Here is a 24,470-nt window from a genome sequence, read left to right as displayed (position 1 = left end):
TAATAACATATTGGCTTCCAATCCAACACAGAATTTCCTAAAAATTAGCTCTTTTAACGTTCAAAATTAGTCAAAATTACCAGCTTTCCTGGATAGACCCCTTATTCCATATTCTACATCTAGAACCCTAAGATCTACAAATCAACATCTTCTTACAATCCCTTCTTTAAAAGGTAATTCATACAAGGCGAAAGGAAATATTTTTGGTTACAGCACCCCAGCAATGGAATCATTTACCTATTCATCTTCGAGAAGAATCGGTATTGGAACGATTTAAAAGTTCTCTAAAAAGCTTCCTTTTCGTTGATGCTTTCGGGAATTAGCTTAGCATAAATCTACTGATTTCTTCTGCTCCACCACTAATGCTGTGATCTCAAAGAATAGCTAACAGGGTCCCCCTCTCTCAATGTTTTCTTTCCCTTAATTGTTCTTTTGAAATTGTAGTTGCACCCTTATCCCCACCTTTTCATGTATGACATCTATAGTTAGTCCATTGTATGTCTCTATGTGATTAATTTTAATGTACATCGCTTTGAATTTATTATAAAAGCGTTTTTATCAAATTTTAATGAAACTTGGAAACTGGGAGTATGCATATTTAAAAAAAAAGAAATACCATAGCTGTTATTTAATAAACGCCGCTGACCCCAGCTTTAAATCTGAGCCCTAGATTTGCAGCTTGCCTAGGGCAGCAATGGCAAGCTTCTAGTAGCTGGGAAAAAGGGATTAACGCTTTTTTATGTTAGCTGCCCAAATGACGACAGAGGAGAGGAAATGTACTGTGACACCATCAAAAACGCAGTCAACACGGGCACAGCTGTGCTCTGCTAATCAGCGGCACAGATGTGTTCTCAGTGCATGCTAAATGATATGCTGATGAGCTCAGCTGGGGTCTTGTATCTGGCATCTCGCACAACCAGAGCTCAAAACTACCTATCGGTTAGAAAAAGCCACAATAACTCAGCGTCAAAAGACAAGTGGCTGGCAGCAAAGAGGACACGGAATGGCTTCTTCAAGGGTTAGCAACGGTTGTGGAACTGCCGGAAGAAAAGCCTTCTGAATCCAGCAACCAGAAGAAAGGATTTCTGAAGGGAACCAGCACAAAAGACACAATGGAAGTTTCACTTTTCTGTTCAGGAACTGCAAATCTTGCTTTTGGATCTGATTAGAGCAGGGCAATCAAGTTTTAATGAAATGGGAATCAAGCCCGCCAGACTCCACATCAACGTGAAACTGAGTTATGTATTGATTGATTTGAATCTGTAATAATTGCCTGTGTGTATGCAAATATATGCAGATTATTAATCATATTCATTTTTCTACGCTCAGAAGTTGTTGTTACAAAGTTCAGTTCTGCCGTATTTTAATTGCAATTGGCTGTCTTAGGGGTTTAAAGCAATGCTATTTTCACTCCCTCGCTAGGGTCTTCCGTTGTCCTTCACTTCACTCCTCTGTCCTAATAGGTCCTAAGCACCCAAATAGTTGGAAAACACCCTTACCTGGATGCTCTCCCCCCACCTCTTCTGGTAGGCTAGTGGTAAGGGGCATTTTCCCCCTCCTGTACCTCCACCCAGTCCAAAATTCTGTTTATTAAAAAAAAAAAATTGTCCCGGTCCCTATATTTATTTGCATTTGGCTCATGACCTTTTTAGTTATAGCTTAAGGTGAGTAACATTCAGGTACCCTATTCCCTCTCCCCCACACACAACATTTACTTTCTTGGCTGTTCTTAATGCTGCTACAAGCAAAAGAAAACCCAACAGGTCCACAGTGAATGTGGTAAAACCAAACACAGAAAGGGGACTGTGGAACAGATATACGTGATGCAGGCGTTTCATTCAGTCAATATAATGGTGTGAAGTTGCTTACACCAGCTGAAATCCACGTATGCTGTAGGAGGTAAGGACCCGGCACGGTCCGTGTTTCGATCAAAACACCTTCTTCAGGGGTCCCGAGAAATCTGTATTTGAACAGAGAAAGCCAAAGTGGATACAGGAGCATCTGATTCCTGTGTTCAAATCAAAACCAACTCTTGGCAGCCATCACACCTCCGCGTGGAAAACTCTCTCCACAAATTCAAAATCAAACTTAAAACCTTCCTATTTCAAGACGCCTATCAAAATTCAAGATAAGATCTTTTTTTCCAGCCTCCCTCAAAGAAGCAACCCCCTTCCCTTTCATACCTCCTTTTAACTTTTATTTTTGACTTTGATATAATTTTGACTCGTCTCCTTCCCCAGTACCTTCTGTTTCAACTTTGTCCTTGTCCTGCCCTTATATAGCCCTAGTTTACTTTTTATTTCTTATTTTTAATCTCCAATTTTAACAATTGTAAACCGTCCAGATATTTGTTTGATAGTCGGTATATCAAACTGTAAATAAACTTGGAAACCTGGAAGAGAGAACCATCCGGCACAGAGCTTCTACCCCATTTTCCAAAATGATACTCTTTGCCTTCTAGCGGAATTCCCCCAATCCTATTACAAGTCAAGCGTTTAGAGGGCTGAGTGAAGAAATGGCTTAAATGTTGAAGTAGCTCAAGCACTTATTACATGCATAGAGAAGTCACCTAGTGGCATAGCATAGTGAGGGTGAGTGTTGCTCCTCCCTGCCCCCTCCCCCGCCACACCCGCGCTCCCTTCCCTTTTTCATTTTCCAGGCAGGAGCAACATCACAAACCTGCTGCCTGCATTGCGTTGAATATCCCTCGGACGTCACTTCCTAGACGCGGGGGCCCAGAAGTGATGTCGGAGAGAGGTGACACTGGTGCGGGCAGCAAGTTCACAATGCTGGCTCGTGCAGGGAAAATTAAAGAGGCACGAGGGGAGGGAAATACAAGTTCAGATTCAGCTTATTTCATATATCACAAATATGAATTGAGTAAAATCTATGTGGCTTAGAGAATAAAAATAAGAAAGGGAAGAGTAGTTAATAGTGCGTTTTATGTTCAGTTAATTGTTCTGCACTGGCAAAGTTTGAAAATCAATAAAGATTAAAAAAAAAAAAAATAAGAAAGGGATATGTCCAGACATAAATAACAAAAGGAAATTTAGGTGGAAGAAAAGTTTACAATGTAAGAGGAAGAAAAAACAATAGAGGGGAACGGGGTTATAAAAATTGCTACCCTGAGATGAAGCCTCCAGAAAGAAAATTAGCATTGGTGAGAATCTGCGTATCTCAAATGTAACAGAGAAGTAATAAGCCTTTAATAAGCTTTTAAACTTATTAAAAGATGGCTTTATGCTCAGGCACAAAGGGAGGAAGTCCAGAGATTTAGGCCCATCACAATGTAACAAGAATTTCTATAAATATTTAAATAGACCTGATAAAAAGAAGGCGTTACTGTAAGATGTGCCCTGATTGGGCTTCCCTCCTGCTGATTTTACAGCGGAAGGTATGGGGGTATCAGGTGATGTGTGTGTAGGGGGGGGGACTGTTCCATGGTGTCAGGTGATGGAGAGGTAGAAATGTTGGGGGATGTCAGGGGGAGGGGTATAGGGATCCACGGCTCCAGCTGATCCTAACAGGGGGAATCCCCAACAGCTGAGCTGGCAGGAATCCCCAAAACCAGCTCAGCTGATGGGATTCCTCTGCTGCGATCCGCTGATGGCAATCTCTCAATGTGATGTGCAGTTTTTCTCCCCCAGTTTTTCTCTGGATAGTGGGAGGAGGTCAGTGACCACTGGGGGAGTAAAGGGGGGGTCATACCTTAATCCATCTAGTGGTCATCTGGTCCGTTTGGGCAGCTTTTGGGCACTTAGACGCAACTAAAACAGGTCTAACTGCCGGAGTCTAAGTTTCCTCCAGTAAAGTTTTGATTATCACTGCAGTACATCCAGGTTTAAGCCCATCCAATTCCTACCCATAACGCGCCCCTTTGACCTTAACATTGCTGCATGTCCAGAAAGTTGGTTTTGATTATCGGCCCTTGGACGTCCCTGCTCTTAGGACGTCCAAGTTCCGACTTAGGCAGGTTTTGGGCCGTTTTAAATGTTAATTATGCCCCTCTTAGTCCGGCGAGTTTTGAGTTTTTTTTCATCCCGCCGGAAAAATAGGTTTTATCAAACTTTTTCATCCCGCCGGAAAAATAGGTTTTATCAAACTCTGCAAAATACCCATTTATGGCATCAATGACTTAATGGACTGTGGCAACATTTCATGGAAATTCAACAAACTTTTCAAACCACCCTGATAACGTTTATTTGGAATATTGTTTTCTTATTATTTCCTGTTCTTAATTTATAAGCTCCTAATCAGTATTTTTTTTTATTTTATACATAGCGATGTGCAGACAGAGAAATATAGTTGATCATTTTAAAGATGCCTATTTTGCATTCTTCATTTTTCATTTCATTTTGAAACCATCATATTTTATTGTGAGGTAAATTACCCTGTTTATCATGTATGCATAAATACCTCTATGAATAATGCAGATTACTAGGAGAAAAGAAATATGGAGCTCATTCTCAGAGGACAAGATTAACATCGTGTATGAACCAGCGGAGTCTGAAATCCGGCACACATTCTGTGTGTTGCAGTGAGAAAGAAAAACACGGCTTTTGAGCTTCTACAAAAAAATATCATAATGAGAAATTTTCAGTTCAATCAACTGTTCACACATGTGAAGTACAGAAATGTGAAATGGTACTTTTTTCATTGCTTTGGCTCTGAAGCTATAGGATTGGTCTAATGCTGTGCTCCTGTGTGTTGGAAATTGATAGTCCCTGGATCTAGGACTGGCCTGGGGACACATGGAGGACAAATTTTAAAAGCATTTTTATGAATAAGTGCAGAAGTTGGGTTTTGTACAGTAGCGGCTCTGAAAAGAAAGGATAAGCTGGAAGTGAGGCAGGGGAGGAGGATGTGTCTCTTCATACAGTTATCTGGCAGCTAATCAGAATATAGAAACCCCACTCATACCCTAGAACAGTATCTCTCCAACTATGTGTCACGGCACAGAGGTGTGTCCCGAAGAGATTCCAGAATTTTACTTTATTTTTTAAAAAATTCCCTTCAGAATAGAATAGATGATATATACGTTGCGTATGCAAGAGTCTGTCAATGTTATGAGTGTCTGTGTGCGTAAGGATGCAACCGCTCAGACAAGCATTATTCTTTGATGTGATTGGTTTTTGACAACTAATGGCAAGTAATTTTATTTTTATATGCAGTAGTTATCCTAACCTGAGCAACAAAGCAAATCAAGGCTTTGTTACCATTTGGATCTTCTTATCTTAGCTCTGACAGAAATGAAATTTTTTTTTAAAAAATGTGAGAATGACAGCAGATGGTGGATGATGAAATGCATGTTTGCTGGTCAACTATCGAGCCACGTTTTGAGCTAATTTGCACTCAAAAACAAGCACATCCATTACATTGATTAGCAATTCTATTCTATCTGCATTGTTACAATCGCCCATACGTAGCTTAAAGAACGTTAAATAATTAACTCTCAAATTTATCCCCGCCTTTACAAAGCCGCGCTGGTGTTTTTAGCCGCGGTAAGAGCCCTGACGCTCATAGAATTCCTACGAGTGTCCAAGCTATTACTTCTCCGGCCAGTGCTAAAAACATTAGCGTGGCTTCGTAAAGAAGGGGGGGTTAATTTGTTGTTGGTTTTGCAATTTTATAATTTCAATTGTAATGTGCCGTGTAAAATGTTTGCTCCATGTAGTGTGCCGAAGCTAAAAAAAAAAGTTTAACTCTTTCCCATCCAATTCCACGGCTTTGATCTTGCGCCCTCGCTTTTGTCCTTGTGTTAAATAGCTAATTTGTATATGATGTAGACTGCTTAGACATCTTGCAGGCTATTCGGCAGTATATTACATGCTAATAAAGATATGTGAATAAACATGAGCAAAGAGCTTGTACGGGCATCAGTTTGCCTTGACTGAGTTGAGGCAATGCTGGGGAACAGTTCACATTTATACATTCAAAAAAAACCAACCCCCCAACTGTGTGAATATATGCACACAAATTCCATGAGGTAATTTTCAAAGTGGAAGTATGGCTATCGCTTTCATTTAGGGAAAACAATAAGAACATAACAATTACTGCTGCTAGGTCAAACCAGTGGTCCATCGTGCCCAGAAGTCCGCTCATGCGACGGCCCCCAGGTCAAAGACCAGCGCCCTAACTGAGCCTAGTTTTACCTGCGTACGTTCTGGTTCAGCAGGAACTCGTCTAACTTTGTCTTGAATCCCTGAAGGGTGTTTTCCCCTATAACAGTCTCCGGAAGAGCGTTCCAGTTTTCTCCCACTCTCTGGGTGAAGAAGAACTTCCTTATGTTTGGACGGAATCTATTCCCTTTTAACTTTAGAGAGTGCCCTCTCGTTCGCTCTAACTTGGAGAGGGTTTCAATCAATCAGTTACTGTATAACATTATTGTATCGCAGGGCAATTTTCTAAGCCATCCCCACAGGTAAAGCCATGTTTGATGTGGACTTGTGAGTTGCCCCCACCCTCTGCATGGTTACAGTTAGTGTCATAGTGAGGGTGAGTGGCGCCCCTCTATGCTCTACCCCAGGGATGTCAAAGTCCCTCCTTGAGGGCCGCAATCCAGTTGGGTTTTCGGGATTTCCCCAATGAATATGCATGAGCTCTATTAGAATACAATGAAAAGCAGTGAATGCAAATAGATTGCATGCATATTCATTGGGGAAACCCTGAAAACCCGACTGGAGTCCCGAGGAGGGACTTTGACACCCCTGCTCTACCCACTCCTTCCTGACCCCCTCCTGCTGAACTTACAACCCCTTCCTGCGTACCTTTTGAATTTTCTGCACGCAAGCAACATCCCAAACTTGCTGCCCGCATCGTGTCAAACATCTCTCTGACGTCGCCTCCTAGGCGCAGGGCCCGGAAGTGACATCAGAGTGCAGCGACACCGATGCGGGCAGCAAGTTCGCAATGCTGCTCGTGCAGCAAAAAATAAACATGTATAAGGGAAGGGAATGGGTGAACGCACATGGCAGGGGTGGGTGGGGAGGAGCGGAGAGGGGGGGCGGGTGCCAGCATCCTTAAGACAGAGCCTGGGACGGACCGCCCCCCGTCACCCCTCTTATTAAGCCACTGGTTGCAATTACTTGTTTACTTCTATAATCTTCATATTTTTAGCAGATGCATTCTCAGGTGCTCGGTGAGGGTGGGAATTGAAATAACATGCCTAGATCTGGTTGTTTTTTTTCAAAAGCATGTGTGTTTTTTCTTTGCAAACAGTATCTGAGAGTGTCTGCGGGCAATGTTCACTTTGAAAATTGATGCAAGGTTCATTGGAAAAAGGAGCCCTTGAGCTTTGCAGTAGTACAGGCAATACTTTTATGGATTTTATGGTTTATTAACCACCTTCAAGAAGACGGTGTACAGCAGGCACAGTTTAACATAAAACTTACAGCTTTGTTGATAGCATAAGAATAGTGAAATGACCAAATATAAGCGTGATTACAATCAATGAGCCGGAGAGATCCCCACTTCCTCTTGTCCATTCACTTCACTGAGGAAGTCGGTGGAAGGAGGATATCCAGAGCAGGGATATCGGCAGGTGCATTATAATGCAGACGCTCTTGCAAGGTATAATTAATTTTTTTTTTTTTTTCTTTTAATGGCTGCATTAACAGGGTGGTTTGTGTGAATGTAAGCTGTACAGTATTTAAGTAAAGTGTCTGGCACTTTTGCATTTAACAGCTTATATAAATATGTAATGCATAACTGGAAAATCGGAACTTTAAGAAAATCCCTTTAATTTATTTCTTATATACCGCTACATCCGTTAGGTTCTAAGCGGTTTGAAGAAAATATACATTAAGATTATAAATGAGAAGTAAGAAGGTACTTAAAAAATTTAATGTACATTAACACCTCTTCAACATAGCATTAAGTATCATTACTATTTCTAAGTTTAGGAAATTGACCTGCTAATCATTCTTTATGGTTTTAGAGTGCCACAAGGATTTCTGGAAGTTTGTATATATCAGGCATAGACTGGAATCCTTACTGGGTCAGACCAATGGTCCATCAAGCCCAGTAGCCCGTTCTCACGGTGGCCAATCCAGGTCCCTAGTGCCTGGCCATAACCCAAAGAGTAGCAACATTCCAGAATCTGAAGGATTAGAAAGATTCTGGAATCCCCAGAGTAGCAACGCTCTAGAATCTGAAGGATTAGAAAGATTTTGGAATCCCAGAGTAGCAAAACTGGCTTTGAAGTTCCATGGGGGTTCTGTTGCTTACAAAGCCACGGTAGAGCTTTCTACCATGGGTCAGCAAGGTAAATGCTCCGGCACGCATAGGAATTCAATGAGCGTTGTAGCATTTACCTCGCCGGCGTGCGGAATAAACCTCTACTGTGGCTTTGTAAAAGCCAGCGTAAATTTGTTATTATGCTAACCCATGCCTAGTTGGAAGTTTCCTGTTCTAGCAAAGGTAAAAGTTATACTTCCCAGTTTCTAAGAAAAATCTCAAGATTCATGCAATGATTCTTTTTAAGAGACATTCTTAGAATTAGGTCATGCCTATGGCGAATCTGTATCAAGCTTGATTTCTCTCCACTCTAAAAAGGTTCAGTTGGTTAGATCTGCCAGCCTAGTGCTCTAGTTAAAATTTAATTTTTGAAAACCAGAATTACTACTACTACTATTTTTCACTTCTGTACCACTGAAAGGCGTATGCAGCGCTGTACATTTTGACATTTAATAGACGGTCCCTGCTCAGAAGAGCTTACAATCTAACCTTGACAGACAGACATGTTAAGGATTAAGGATGCAGAACCCAAGGTGAGAGGAGTTAGGAGTTGAAAGCACTCTTGAAGAGGTGCGGCTTTTAACTGGGTCTTGAACACTGTCGGAGACAGAGCCCGCCGTAGGAACTCAGGTAGCTTATTCTAAACATATGGCAGAGCAAGGTAGAATGGACAGTCTGGAGTTGGCGGAGGAAGAGAAGGCCACAGACAGCCATGTTTTTTTGTTTTTATTTTCAAAGTCAAAATATAATTAAGAGACAAATTTTTGGAAGTCTTTGACATCCATTTTAAAAAAAAATACACAAGCAATGGAATCAAGGCTGTCTTGCTCAGGAAGGAGTGGCCTAGTGGTTAGAACTACAGCCTCCACACCCTGAGGGTGTGGGTTCAAATCCTATGCTGTTCCATGTGACCCTGGGCAAGTCACCAATCCTCCATTGCCCCAGGTACGTTAGATAGATTGCGAGCCCACCAGGACAGACGGGGAAAATGCTTGAGTACCTGATTGTAAACCACTTAGATAACCCTGATAGGCAGTATATAAATACCAAATAAAATAAATGAATAACCCACTGCAAAGATGTCAAGGTGGCATTCAGCTTCCATAGCCGTGCTCCTAATCAACCTCTTTGATTAAGTTCTGCTTTACTTCCTAATGCTAAAAAGCAGCTCATCTTTTCCGAAGAAAACAAAACAGCAAAGAAAGAACAAAAAAAAAGCAAAAAAAAATTTCCTTCCAGTAATCCTCTCCCCCCCCCCGCCCTCTTCTTAGTGGGACAGAAAATGATCAAAGCATGAGAAAAACATTCTTTTGCCCTACAGAGCTGACAGATCTATTTTTGCAAGCCGCATGCCCATAATGACTTCTTAATTACACTAAGGTTAAATCTAAGATTAATTTGCTAATTTATAATTGTAATCCTCCAAAACTCTACATGAATACTCAAAGGAGAATGGGAGCTGGGAGCCAAGGTTATTACAGATCAAGAGGTGTGCGTCAAGCCCATTCAAGAAAGCTCTTTGTTAGAGTTGCATATGTTTATTGGAACCCTGCAGGGAGCCAGAGTGGATGTGCATTTTGAAGGGGGGGGGGGGGGAATAAATGCAATATGTATTCATCTGCCCTTAATCACAAAGGAAAGAAAAGACTATTTTGTTCAGAGGAGAAAGCTAGGACAAAGAAAGACGCCACAACAGTGCATTAAATTAACCGGCGTATCCTGGTTTCTCTGTCCTGTAACCTAATGCTACGTTTTCTGTAAATAAACTCTGTTTGGAATGATCAGATCTGAAGTTAGGATTGTTTTTAAACATCAGTCCTCACATGCGTGCAGGCCCTGATTCTATAAAGGGCGCCTAAGCCCTGTCTAATGCTGAGCGAGACTTAGGCATCCAAACTAAGTGGTTAATGAGCCATTTAAGGTCTTAACGAACGGTAATTGGCACACGGAAGTCCAAAGGATGTGGACGTCACTTTGTAGGCGCCTCCACAATTTCATGGACGCCCATTGGGAAAACTCACACCTAAGGGAATAGGCATGGGCGCGGTTTCAATATGGGTGTACCTTTGATTCATGTACATAACGCTGAGCGACCTAGGATGCCTAAACGGTGCTGAGCGCCGCTGAGCGTGATTCTACAAAGGACGCCTAACTTTAGACGTGCTTTGCAGAATCGGGGCCGCAATGCCTGTCTTCTTGTAAGTGCACAAAGACTCACTATCTTCTTGGCTGTGTGGGCTTCTCGCTACCCCCCACGTTTGTTCTTAACGAATGAAGATAAGGAAGAGAGGGGAGTTAGGAGTTAAGTCTTTGGAAGGAATGCGTAGAATCGAAATCGCACCTGCACACTTTTACATTTCGGTTTGTGGATTATTCTAGTTTTCTGTTTCATTCTTATATCTCATGCTATGGAATGATTAAGGACAGCAAACTTGAGTCAACAAAATTGATGCTGCTCCCAGGGAAGAAAGTGGGGTAGACGCCACTGAACTGGGTGGGTCAGGGAAGACGAGTACCTAAGGAATGACTTTGTTCTTAGCTAAAGTGATGGTGGAGCTGCCTGTGCCAGAAAGAGTTTGTATTGCTTATTTGCTGTTTATTGGTGATTTCTTTAATTGACAAGTAGAGTGTTATTGTTTGAATTAGAAAAAAGAAAGCGGCAAAACAGAAAAAAAAAACACCCAAAATAAAACGCACAAAAAAGAATTGCCATTTATTAAGGGTTATTCATGATAACAAATGTACTATTGTATTATTACATTTCTAATTTCTCATAAAAAGGCGTAGTTTACTTGAAAAACAGAGCAAAAGCCAGATGTTTTCTGTAAAAGCATTCTGTTCACCTGTTCTATATCTAAGCAATGGTTGAGAAAGAAAAGAAACAGATAAGGGAGGTTGCAATCACATTAAACGTTCTAGCATGAAAGCTGAAATTAATTCCCTGGCTGGCTTGTGTCTTTCTCTGAGGCAGATATTGATGAGTGTACAGAGGGACTCATTGAGTGTCACAGTCATTCGCGCTGTCTTAACCTGCCAGGGTGGTACCGCTGTGAGTGCAGAAGCGGTTTCCATGACAACGGGACCTACTCACTTTCTGGGGAGTCCTGTGTTGGTAAGCAGCTTTTAGCAAACAAACAAACAAAAACACTTTTTTTATTTTTTTTTTCCATCTCTTTGGGTATCACACACCGACTCTCTTGAGATAGCGTGCCCTCTTCTGTGACTGTCATGCCAGTGTAAAGGGGTAGGAGACTTCCATCTTTCAAGCTCTTCAGAACGATCATTTCAAAATAAGTAGAGCTGAACATATTTTCTAGAGCAGGGGTGCCCACACTTTTTGGGCTTGCGAGCTTTTAAAATGACCAAGTCAAAATGATCTACCAACAATAAAATTTTTAAAAACACAAAGCACACTGTACGCAGAGAAAATGTTAATTATCATTCATATTCCGGGGTTTTTTCAAAGAGGTCAAAGTAGATGACTTTAAAATATGCAATGTCACCTCAGTAACAACTATACAAAAATAGACAAATATACCCCCTCCCTTTTTACTAAACCACGATAGCGGTTTTTAGCACAGGGAGCTGCGCTGAATGCCCCACGCTGCTCTTGATGCTCATAGGCTCCCTGCGGTTTAGTAAAAGGAGGCCATAGTGCAAAATATAGACAGCAGATATAAATTCTCAAAACAGACACATTTTGATCACTAAATTGAAAATAAAATCATTTTTCCTACCTTTGTTGTCTGGTGATTTCATGAGTCTCTGGTTGCACTTTCTTCTTCTGACTGTGCATCCAATATTTCTTCCCTTCTTTCAGCCTCCTGTATGCTTCCTCTCCTCCAGACCTCATTCCCTCCCCAACTTTTTCTTTCTCTCTCTGTCCTATCTTTCTCCCTACCCCATTCTTTCTTTCTCCCTGTCCCCCTTTTCTTTCTTTATGTCTCCTTGCCACCCTTTTCTTTCTGATTCCCTGCCTGCCCCCTTTTTTTCTTTCTCTATGCCCTCCCCCATGCCACCGCAGCTGCCATCGGGGAACATGCCCCCAAACCATCGCCACAAAGTTCTGAGTTCTCCCTGCTTCCCAAACAGGACGCAGAAGCGCTGGGCCGACCAGTTTTCCACCCTGACATCAATTCTGACATCGGAGAGGAAGTTCCGGGCCAGCCAGGCAGCGATTGGCTGGCCCGGAACTTCCTCTCCGACATCAGAATTGACATCAGGGGAGGAATGCTGGTTGGCCCGGAACTTCTGTGTTGTGTTTACCACGTCGGGAAGCAGGTAGAACATGCAGGCAATGCGAGTCTATCACAGAGCCTGGGATGGGCTCTGCAATCCACTCGCGTTACCTTCGCGATCTACTGGTCAATCGTGATCGACCTTTTGGGCACCCCTGTTCTAGAGGCTGAGACAGAAAAAAATAATTGTACAAATGGAAAATGTAATCCTTGGACATAAATCTAAATGATCTCTGAGAAGCCAAGCCTGATGGTCATAGTTACATTACATTATATGAATTCTTATATACCTCAGCTATCTTGCGGTTCAGTGCGGTTAACAGCTACGAGATATGATCATAATAAATTAATCAAAATATTTATCAAATAAGTGGGTTTTCAGCAATTTTCTAAAGACTAAGGCGAGCTAACTGATTTAACGCATGCTAATTGATTTAGCGTGCGCTAAAGATTAGCGCATGCTAAGGTGCCCATTAATATTCTATGGGCACCTTAGCATTTAGTGCACGCTAATCTTTAGCGCGCACTAAATCGATTAGCGCGCTAAATCAATTAGCATACGCTAAATCGATTAGCGTGCCTTAGTATAAGGACTCCTAGATAAGAGGTTGAGACTGATATGTAAGTGCTAACTTGTTTGTCCCACATAGATGCCAAAATATGCCAAAGTTTTAAAAAAGAATCGCTTATAAACACATCTCTTTACAGATGGGAAGTCAAAAAATCATATCGTACGCATGTGCTTTCCAGTAGCAAAACTGAAATGATCCAAAAGGTAGCTGGGTTAAAGTCCATTCAAGGCCTTAAAACATAGCCTGGACTTCAGTATTACTGTCACTTTTCAAATGCATCTAAAGATTTGAGGTTGTCTCTAATGCAACACCACTGTTTTCTTTTAAAAATTGTACTAGCTTGTGAGTGTAGGTTATTGTGTTTGTACGTTATGTTATCATACTCTACTCTGGAAATTATAACAGTGAAACTCTGTTGTGGATATTACATAGTGGTAGTTCTGTTACTAGGTTTCAATTTGCTGTTTTGAAGTTTACTTGAATTTACTTGTTTGAATTTGGTCATTTTTATGACTGTTATGCGGCTAACACAACTGTAAGTTCTGTGTTAAACTGGGTGAATCTCTTCATAAAGGTAGTTAGTAAATCCCAATAAATAAACCCCCATTTTACAAAGGGGGTAATGTACTTGTTGGTGCCAGACACGGTGGTAACAGCTCCGATGCTCATAGGAATCCTATGAGCGTCAAAGCTGTTACTGCCATGGCCAACGCTATAAACCACGCTAAGCTTTTGTAAAAAAAAAAGGGGGGGGGGGGAAATAATTATTGATCATTTACACCAGGGGTCCCCAAAGTCCCTCCTTGAGGGCCGAATCCAGTCGGGTTTTCAGGATTTCCACAATGAATATGCATGAGATCTATTTGCATGTACTTCTTTCAATGCATATTCATTGGGGAAATCCTGAAAACCCGACTGGATTCGGCCCTCAAGGAGGGACTTTGGGGACCCCTGATTTACACCATCACTTTTCCCAAGAAAAACACAGCATTTGAAATTCTGATTTCTTTTTACATCTAAAAACAAAAGGCTTCTGGAGAGCTGATATCCAAGTTGAAAGCTTTTCTTAGAACAAATAGATAATCCACATAAAAATGTCTAGGGCCTGAACCACTGAAAACATATGGACCCATCACGGTCCGTGTTTCGACACTATTGTCTTCCTCAGGGGTCCCTATAGGTCCTATAAGCAGGCTTGTGGATTAAATAATAAAAACGTTAACTTTTGCGTTAGTGAGACATTTTTATGTGGATTATCTATTTGTTCTAATAAAGCCTTCAACTTGGACATCAACTCTTCACAAGTTTTTTGTTGCATCAAGGGTCAATTTTCTTGTTGATTCTTTTTACATCTCACATTGTGGAGCAACATGCAAAATGTTTTCTGAATAAGCTGGACCAGGTGTACTGAAGGTTCTTTTCATTGTATGTCCATGGAAGAAATGCTTAGGGCCACATTCTATAAACGGCGTCATAAGTTAGGCCGCAGTAGGCACTTCCTAGCTTAATTGGTTTAATTGGCTTTAATTGGCATGGTATTTAACCATGTCATTTAAAACTGAGGGAAAACTCATTATAAAAAGTAGGCGCTGTAAACACCGGAATCGTATCTACAGCAGGATGCCTAATGGCATCTTACGCCTACGCAGGCATCGTTAGGGGGCGGAGCGAGGCTTTGGAACCGTTAGTTGTGATTCACTAAGTAAAACCCTGGCCTACATTGCAGACGCCTAAGTTTTCTGGGAGGCGCCGTTAGCCGTGATTCTTTAAATGGCACCTAAGCCTGATAATCCACAAAATAGGAGTCGTGAAGAAAAGATGTCAAACACACAAACTTTATTGACCAAGTCGTAAATAGTGCAGACTCGACATTGGCAGTGTTTCGGCAATGCTGCCCTCTATTAGTGACGCATGTATTTGCCTAGTCACCAGCGGATTTTCTCTGCCTACTTACAGTTGTGACTCCGAGAGCGTTGCATGTGTTAGACCATACTACACATTCATTTGCATGTCCTCATTTGGAGACTCTTGATAAAGGCAGCACTGCCAGTGTTGAGTCTGCACTATTTACGACTTGGTCAATAAAAGTTTGCTTTGGATCATCCCCAACTGTGTGTTCGACATCTTTTCCTCAAGACTCCTATTCTGTAGACTGCTTTTCTCACCGTAGAGGCCCTTCTGGGCTTTTCTCTCCAGGGCCTAAGCATGATAGACACATGGCCGACACTATTTTGGCAGGCTGCTGCTGATTTAGGCGTCATTTACAGAATCTGGCCTTTAGTGTTTGCAGGCCAAGATAATTTATACCATTACATTCATGGTAAAACAGGTTCTTTCTATCCAGGGCAAACCTTAACTATTCTCATGGTTTACAGATTTAATAATTCTTAATCGCATGCTAATAATTAGTTTGTTCTGCATTCAAGAATCAAAACCTTGTCAAGCTAGACAGAAAATATATATCAAACCAATCTTTATACTATCTTAAAGTTGTTTTTAATTGAGTAAAATGAGCAGGGGAACTTGCTTGTGATCAGACAAACCTTTCTTTAATTACCAAGTAAACTTTAAAGTTCTGGGCTGTAGTGGAATAATCTAATCATTTAGAACTTCTCGATTCTTCGGACAAACTTAGAACAACACTTAGGGTCCCTTTTAAAAAGCCAGGGTAGCAATGCAGCTGAGGTAAATGTACTGATGCCCATAGGAATTGAATGGGCTTTGGTGCATGCTCCTATCTTTACTTCAGATTCTGACCACTAAACAATGAATTATTCCCCACTTGTTTGTTCTCCTAAGTCATCCTGTTAGCTGGGTGAAGCATCTCAATTTAAGAACCTCACCCCTGTCTATGTCTCTCTACAAAAGTTTCAAGAGTTCACCAGTAACCTTCCTAACTGAGCCAAGGTGCTTGGTTGCCTGTTTATGAACTCTGACCCTGCTTGCCTCTGCGATCACTTCCTATTAGCCCAGGACTCACAGGAACTATACTTTCAGAGTTCTCTTAGGCTCTGTGGAGCTCCCTGTAGTGTTCGGCTGATATAATCACAGTGGCGAATAGAGTATTCTGGAGGGAAATGGTGAAGGTTCATTATGTTCCCTTTCATAAGCTCATTTACCATAAATGGATTTACTATTTCGCAAACGTAGAACCCAAAATTTAAGGCAAATGTAGTACCTCAAGCTATTTTATTTATTCACCTGCAGCAGTAAGTTCTGCTATGGAGAGAGACTTAAACATTAGCAAAAAGATGCTACAATTGGTCTCAGGTCAGTTGTTGTCTCTCGGAAAGGAGTCTGCTACAATTAATTCATTGTTTAATTTCTTTTCAATTGCCAAAGTAATCAGCTTTATTAACTTTCTCGTAAAACTGTCCTCTAGTTAACTGTAAAAGATAGCCTGTATGCTCAATTTCCAACAATAATTACCAGTAATTTGAGCTCTTATATTAATTAAGTACTGGGAAATTTAAGACATCTCAGATCTTTCTTTCAAGGATTTAAGCATAGATTTAAGGCCTGGGAGATTGCTTTAGGAGAGTGAAGGAGTAGCCTAGTGGTTAGATCACCAGACTGACAACCAGGGAAGCTTGGTCCAAATCCCACCACTGCTCCCTCAGCCATCTCTTTTTCAAACTGAAGAGCCCTAACCTCTTTAGCCTTTCTTCATACGAAAGGAGTCCCATCCCCTTTATCGTCTTGGTCGTTCTTCTTTGAACCTTTTCTAGTGCCGCTATACCTTTCTTGAGGTATTTTGGAACAAGCTGTAAGCAGCCAATCCTGATCTAAAATACATGAGAAATGGATGTCCATATTAATCATTTAATTTAAATAGTCTTTCTTCTTAGATATTTCTGGGCCAGAAACCCAGAGTCTCCATCAAAGCCCACTCCAGCTCACCTTAACCTTAACCATCCCAGCCTTCGAAGCCCTCCTCGGACTTGTTTGTCCATATTCTGAGTTGCTATACAAAAATCAAAGGAGTCTCCAAGGGCCCACACAAATATATCACAGGATAACAAAATACAAGTGGTGCCCGGCCAGCAACTTTATCAATAATTTAAATAATGGCACTGTTATTATCAATTTTTATTTTGGGATAAGCTCAAAGATTTTTGTTTTGAATGAATTTAAGCATTGTCAAATGGACAGAAGGAAGGTTTTTTTTGACCTGTGATTAGATTGAGGGTTGTTATAAATCGAAAACAAAATTTTATAACAGCGCCATTATTTATTATATTGATAAAGTTGCTGGTCGGGCACCACTTGTGCTTTTGTTATCCTTTGACATATTCTGAGTTGGACATCCTTTCTAGAATGCCCTTGCACAAAGCCATGAAAGGAACTAAAGCATGGGTACTGGAGACCGCAGTCCTCCATTTTATCCACACAAATACAGCAGAGGCAGATACCGTGAAGGCTTCCCCAGTGCCGTACTCTTCACGCCGTCTCTTCCTTGCGTGGTCCACCTCTGTGGTGCGATTGCTAATAAGTGCCTTTTGTAATGGTGGTGGTTTTGTTGGGGAGGAGTGCTTTCAATAATCTGTGCGAAACTGAAGCAACTCCATCAACTCATTTCAAGTAGGCTGGTGAACGCCTTTGAGACAGTTGACTTTCAGCCGCCCCTGAGCACAACTGGATCTGAGCTGGCAATCGAGAACAAAAGGCTTCACCATCCCTTTGCACATCAATGAGTCGGCCAGCTTATACATGCCGAACAATTCTCTTGCTTTTCACTTATGTGGTTCTTTGTCATCTGTGGCCTTCTTGATGGCTTGAACAAGTCTCGGTGGTACGTCCCCTTTATGTTTGCTCAGCGGAGAACAACATGTAAGCCGGGTATCTCTTGCCTTTTCTATGCCTTGGGAAATGTATAATAGATTAAGCTGGCTTTGTGCCGTTACACAGAATATGAATAACATTGCTTTCCATAATTGCTAACATCTGGCTTTCCATAAATCTGTTAAATTGCATGGAAACAGAATTAGATTTCTGTCATAAGTAAAGGAACAGCACAGAACTCTGAGGGCTCCGTGGTTCTGTGTTCATCTGTGAAATCCGTTTAGTTTTGAACTGTGAAAGTTACTTTTCCAATCTTGCCAAACACCACGCATCAACGTTTGCAACATTCATGAACCGAGGACTCTGACAGCATTTATTAAGTGCAAAACCATCGAAAGCAGGGCGCACTTGCATTTCAATTGTTTTCAGGTTAGCGTATAAGCCAAAAAGCTAGTGGAAAGATGAATATAGTGTTTTTCCACAGAAGCACTCATTGTCTCCCCTCATTCCAACTAATTTGCTGCTATTGGCTACTGTAATTTGAATATTGTTAAGCTGGTTTATTTTCTCAAAATGAACTGGTCATTTTTTCAGGCTTTTATTCTCATATAGAACATGCAATTTCCAACGTAATATGGTATTTGCCAAGTGCACTGATGTTTTATTAATTCTCCTTGTCATTTGTGCGTTCTGTATTCCTGTCCAATTACTTTTCTAGAAAATACAGGCATAGAATTTTCAGCGTTTTTCATCCAAAATCAGCAGACTCTCTTTTATATTGAAATTTGAAGACACAATGGCTTAACAAATGCTTTCTCTGTGAATGACATATTTGAATAATAGTTTGGAAATTTTTATAAAACAAGCCAAAACTATGAACAGCTCCTAAGATACAACTTGTCCAGATATTCAGAAGTAGGTTTCCTAACCAAGTCCGAATCCGATTCACTGGAGATTAACCAGCAATATTGATTGCCTCTTTTGTATTAGATCCAGATCCGGATTTGATATTAGGCTTTTTTTTTCCCACCATCATGACTCATTATTTTTGAATGTAAAGTTAGGGCTTTTCCTGAGATGTTGCCCAAAATTTTTGCTCTTGAGATCTCATGCTCAACAGTTGGGGGATCTTTTCTGGCTGAACTAGTCACGTAAATGTGTTAAGTTTCATTCCGTTAAATATGGGTTTTTTTGCTCCGCAACATTTGGTAAATTTCCCGAACTCTAAGGCCCTCTTTTACTAAACCGCGGTAGAGGTTTCTACTGCGGCCTGGAGCGCCATATGCTCCAATGCTGCTCTGACGCTCATAGGAATTTTATGAGTGTCAGACCATTTAGCACACTGGGCCATGGTGGAAACCCCTGCCGGCTGGAGGGTATATATCTCCCTCCGGCTGGACCTTCTGTTTACAAGGTATGGGGGGAGTTGGGGGTGGTCTCCCCTTCAAGGAGTCACAGGGTGGGTGGGAGGTCGGCGGGTGGAGGGGTGGTCGCCGGTTGGAGGTGTTCTGGCAGGAGGAAATGGGCAATCCCTCTGCCGGGGGATGCTCGGGGGGGGGATGCTTTGGGGGGGGATGGCAGGAGGCAGTGGGCGTCCTTCCTGCCACCCAACTTTGTGGGGAGAGGGGGTGAGTTCCCTTAGTAAAAAGGGGAGGAGGAGTTAAATCACCTGCAAATGTTCTTGCCCTTCCCAGGGAGTATCTACCTCTAAACCATAATTATTAATAATTCCATGGAGAGTTTTCTCTATAGTTACCTTTAAAACTCCATTCCCTTGTATTTGCCTTGACACCTCCCTTCTATTGTAGACTGGAAAATGGAGATTTGAATTATTTTTCCTTTTTATTAATATGTAGTTATACATTTATTTTAATTTTTCTTAATCTCATCTTTTTTTCTGTGACGAGAACGTTTCTTGGAACTGTATTATAGAATCTTATAAATAAAAAAGTTTTTTAAAAATCCACCTCATATTTTTTTTACAAATGACAAAATATATTGAAACAACAAAGTACATTTTAAAAATGAAGCCATGTAATTGGATAGTACCGGGGGGGGAGGGGGGAGAGGGGGAGGGGTGCTGAAAAGCTCTCAGCACACACAACCAATCTTAATTTATGAGAATGCAGGAGGTTTATATGTCTGAACACCTTTTCCTGCACAATCAACATATTGCAAGGTACAAACTACATTAAGGGCAAAGTGGCTTATAGCAATCGTGTAATTTCTCTCTTCAACAGAATTTCAAACTAAATCGGCCAATTAGAAAACAAAGCAAAGAGCCAAAGCTGACAATAGCTCATTTTGGAACCAAAACATGTCCCTTGGTTTCCAGGACAGTTTTAAAAGAGGAATAATTCACTCCTGCATTCAGGTCACTATTTGCTATCAGACTTCGCCCAGCTGAAGGCTTATGGCCCTTGGCCTTATGTCTCCTGAGAGGTGCTTTGTGCAAGGAATGCTTAGCTCAAGATCAGGTCATAGAAAATTCCAGAAACAGGTGAACTTTTAGAGAATTTGATTATGGAAACTGACTATAATATATTTCCCTCTGTTACAGGCTGCAAAGGCATGATCATCTGCTTTCATTCTAGTTATTAATTCATTCAATTTTCTAAACTGTTCTCCCAGGAGAGCTCAGAACAGTCTGACCCGGCGGGCTCATAATGTATCTAATGTACCTGGGGAAATGGGGGGGGGGGGATTAAGTGACTTGCCCAGGGTCACAAGGAGCAGCGTGGGTTTGAACCCACAACCTCAGGGAGCTGAGATTGTAGCTTTTAACCACTTTTCATGACAAAGTCTTTTGCTCACTGTTACTTCTCACTCTTATGAACACTTTAGGAAACAGTTGAAGTCTTATCTGTACCCTAAGTACTTGTCTGAGTAGTTACATATGGCCTTTTTTTGTAGATTATGTAATTTTTGTAAACCGCATTGCGGTAAAGAAATACAATGTTATGTTATCCATTTTTCTCTTTTTAGGAGGGCATTTATTAAGGTACAGTAAAAGCCAACCATTTACCACACCTTAATCTCTCGTGGGAGTGACTAACCTGTGTTAGCTAAGTATTGTAGGTTCGTCACATCTATGATATATGAATAATGCTGGTTACAATGAACCTTTTAGGCAGAATTATTCACACTGCCTAGGAGCAAAGGGTCCAGCCAAACTGCTAATGACCCCCCCATCACAACGTCACATCACATCCCCCCCCCCCTCATTGTTCATCCCAGTCCTTTTCCCACCTCAATACCTGCCCCAAATAATTTCCTTCTTTCCCTAAGACTGCTCTCTCAATCATCAAAAGCTCTGCCACAATGGACTAGTGGGGTCAGGGCAGAAGGGATCTCCAGTCACTCTTGTCCCTTGCAAAATGGTACTGAGAACCCCTAGTGGTAGGCTCATAGTATTACTTTTAGGGATCGAGCTGCCAGAGCCATAAGGAGCAGACTCGGTCAATATTGAAATAAGGCAACCAATTCACTATTGGAATGTATAATTGAGGGTAGACCAAATCACTTATATAATCAAGAAAAAAGGGTCATTCCTCTGTTGAACCTTCAGAACGAAATACTAAATGAATTTGATGTACCTTATAGCAAATATTTCAAATGCTAATATGCTCAGAGACTTAAAGGCAAAACCATTGATAAAGATAAGTGCTGTGCCACTTGAGCATATGAATTATATGAAAATTGTTGACTGTTTTTTGTTGTGTTTTTTTACAACGAATATAAGATTTTTTGATATTATTCAAAACATATGCGATTCTTGGGGTTCGCCCCTTGTTTTTGCCTTTAAGTCTCTGAGCATATTAGCGATGTGCCGTGCTGCCAAGATAAGTTATTAGTTATTTATTCAAGGTAATTTGGGGACTTTTTTCACATGTGAGGATGGAGCCATCCCAATTTTCAGAGGTCACTGACTTTGGGTGTTTTTAGTAATTGGTGATCCGGTATTTGCTTCTTTCCGCTGGATGATACCTTCCTTTCCCGACCAGTATATCTTCAGCATCTTTTTTTTTTTTTTTAATGTTGTTTGTTTGTTTGATTGAGGGTCAGTAGAAAAGTGATGCCAAGAGCCAGGAAACAGATCATCACAGTGTGAAGCATGACTTTTCATGTAGTAAAGAAAGTGTTTATGAATTAATATTTATCAATGAATATTTTAGCACTTTAGAAAGCTTTCTTTCCTCTTAACACCCTTTGTGTGGATTGTGTTTTACAGATATCGATGAATGTGCCTTAAAAATCCACACTTGCTGGAATGATTCAGCCTGCGTAAATCTGATGGGGGGTTTTGACTGCCTCTGTCTCTCGGGACCATCATGCACCGGTGATTGTCCACACGAAGAAGGCTTAAAGCAAAATGGACAGCTGTGGACTCTGACAGAAGACAGATGTTCTGTTTGTTCCTGTAAGGTGAGATCTGCGGCCTTCCCTTGACGTTTGTTGAGATATGCAAACTAGCTACTTTTCAATAGGTAAAAAAAGAAAAGCAGAGCTTGCAGAAGCTTGGTTTGGGGAAAACTTATTAATATCGATTTGTTGAAGAACATAACATAAGAACATAAGCAGTGCCTCTGCTGGATCAGACCAGAGGTCCATCACACCTAGCAGCCCGCTCACGCGGTGGCCCATCAGGTCCAGGACCTGTATAGTAATCCTCTATCTATACCCTTCTATCCCCTTTTGAAGAGAATGATAAGCTCCTTACAGGACATAGGGTCGGATTCTCTAAATGGCGCTGTTCTGCGATGCTGATCACGTGTCAATCGTGCAATGGCGCTGTTTTGAGAATCATGACTACGTGAAAGGTAGGTGCCAGGGCCAGGGTTTTAAAGGCCTCATTTCCAGTACCTACCTTTCACGTGAATTGCATCTGAGGTGGTGTCTAATAGCACTTAAGACCACTTCCAGTGGCCTTAAGTGCCACAAGGTGCCTCCTTAGACGGGACAATGATGCTGTTTTTGGAGGGATCATTAGACCAAAATGTGAACATAAGAACTTAAGAATATCCTTACTGGGTCAGACCAATGGTCCATGAAGCCCCGAAACCCGTCCTCACGGTGGCCAATCCAGGTCACCAGTACCTGGCAAAAACCCAAAGAGTAGCAACATTCCATACAGAATCCCAAAGAGTAGCAAGATTCTGGAATCCCAAAGAGTAACAAGATTCTGGAATCCCAAAGAGTAACAAGATTTTAGAATCCCAAAGAGTAGCAACATTCCATACAGAATCCCAAAGAGTAGCAAGATTCTGGAATCCCAAAGAGTAACAAGATTTTAGAATCCCAAAGTGTAGCAACATTCCATACAGAATCCCAAAGAGTAGCAAGATTCTGGAATCCCAAAGAGTAACAAGATTTTAGAATCCCAAAGTGTAGCAACATTCCATGCTACCAATCCAGAGCAAGCAGAGGCTTTCCCCATGTCTTTCTCAATAACAGACTAAGCACTTTTTCTCCAAGAAATTGTCCAAACCTTTCATAAACCAACTACGCTATTTGCTCTTACCACGACCTCTGGCAATGCGTTCCAGATCTTAACTATTCTCTGAGTGAAAAAATATTTCCTCCTATTGGTTTTAAAACTATTTCCCTGTAACTTTGAGTGTCCCCCAGTCTTTGTAATTTTTGATGGAGTGAAAAATCGATCCACTTGTATCCATTCTACTCCACTCAGGATTTTGTAGACTTCAATCTTATCTCCCCTCAGCCTTCTCTTTTCCGACATTTAGAGCCCTAACCTCTTTAGTCTTTCTTCATACAAGAGGAGTTACATCCCCTTTATCATCTTGGTCCCTCTTCTTTGAACCTTTTCTAGTGCCGCTATAGCTTTCTTGATATAAGGAGACCAGAACTGAATGCAATACTCCAGGTGAGGTTGTACTATGGAGCGATACAAAGGCATTATGACATTCTTAGTCTTGCTTGCCATCCTTTTTCTAGTAATTCCTAGCATCTTATTTGCTTTTTTGGCCACTGCCACACATTGGGCCTATGTGCATTGCAAGATAGATTAAGGTTACGCAGTGGAGGGTTGTTTTTTTTTTTTTTTAAATGCTTATGATTGTTGTGAGCTGTATATACAACATTAGCTTTAAGCTTTTCTATTATTGCCGATTTGCTGAGGCTTTTTTCCCACTTGTGTGGTAACGTTACGATGTAACTTACTGGCAATCTCACTTTCATAATCTCTTCAACAGTAGTTTTTTGTTTTGCTGTATTGTTGTGTTGAAGTCTCCTTTTTGGTAGTGTGGGTACTCATAGACTGATGCAAGTTTGCCCTGAAAACAGGTATAAAGTAGTAAGTGTATATGTTTGGAAGAAATGTCAAGAAACAGACTCAACTGATTGCCAGTTAGGAAGTAGCAGAGCCCAATCAGCTCGCACTGAAGAAAACATTCCAACCGCTGCAGGACAAGGTGAAGTAGTCAGCATGAGTATAGGTAGGTTATGTAGGGGTCAGGGAAGCTGGATGTTCAAACAATAACCACACTAGGACTGGTGCCTGTTCAGATGTTTATAGGGCTTTGTGGACTGACATGAGAAGGGAAGGGTTCTGGGTATGAAATAAATGGGAGATCACATGTTCTTGTACTCAAGATGAAGGGATAGAATTGAAGATGACAAATTT

General features: G+C 41.2%; 1 protein-coding gene across 5 annotated transcripts in view; it reads left to right on the top strand.

Moving 5' to 3' along the window:
* NELL1 (neural EGFL like 1) overlaps positions 1-24,470 on the top strand; it is a 291,095-nt gene that overhangs the window by 248,858 nt on the left and 17,767 nt on the right. For 3 of the 5 annotated variants that reach the window (XM_033928928.1, XM_033928925.1, XM_033928924.1), the window contains 2 exons: positions 11,207-11,347; positions 22,059-22,252. In XM_033928928.1, the coding sequence (XP_033784819.1) occupies positions 11,207-11,347; positions 22,059-22,252 (335 nt within the window). The remainder of the gene's footprint in view (positions 1-11,206; positions 11,348-22,058; positions 22,253-24,470) is intronic. The other 2 variants (XM_033928927.1, XM_033928926.1) reach the window with 1 other exon arrangement.

Source organism: Geotrypetes seraphini, chromosome 19 (assembly GCF_902459505.1).
Source record: "Geotrypetes seraphini chromosome 19, aGeoSer1.1, whole genome shotgun sequence".
In the NCBI taxonomy this organism is placed as follows: domain Eukaryota; kingdom Metazoa; phylum Chordata; class Amphibia; order Gymnophiona; family Dermophiidae; genus Geotrypetes; species Geotrypetes seraphini.
The sequence above is the reverse complement of the archived record's forward strand: the minus strand, read 5'-3'. Positions and strand labels throughout refer to the sequence as shown.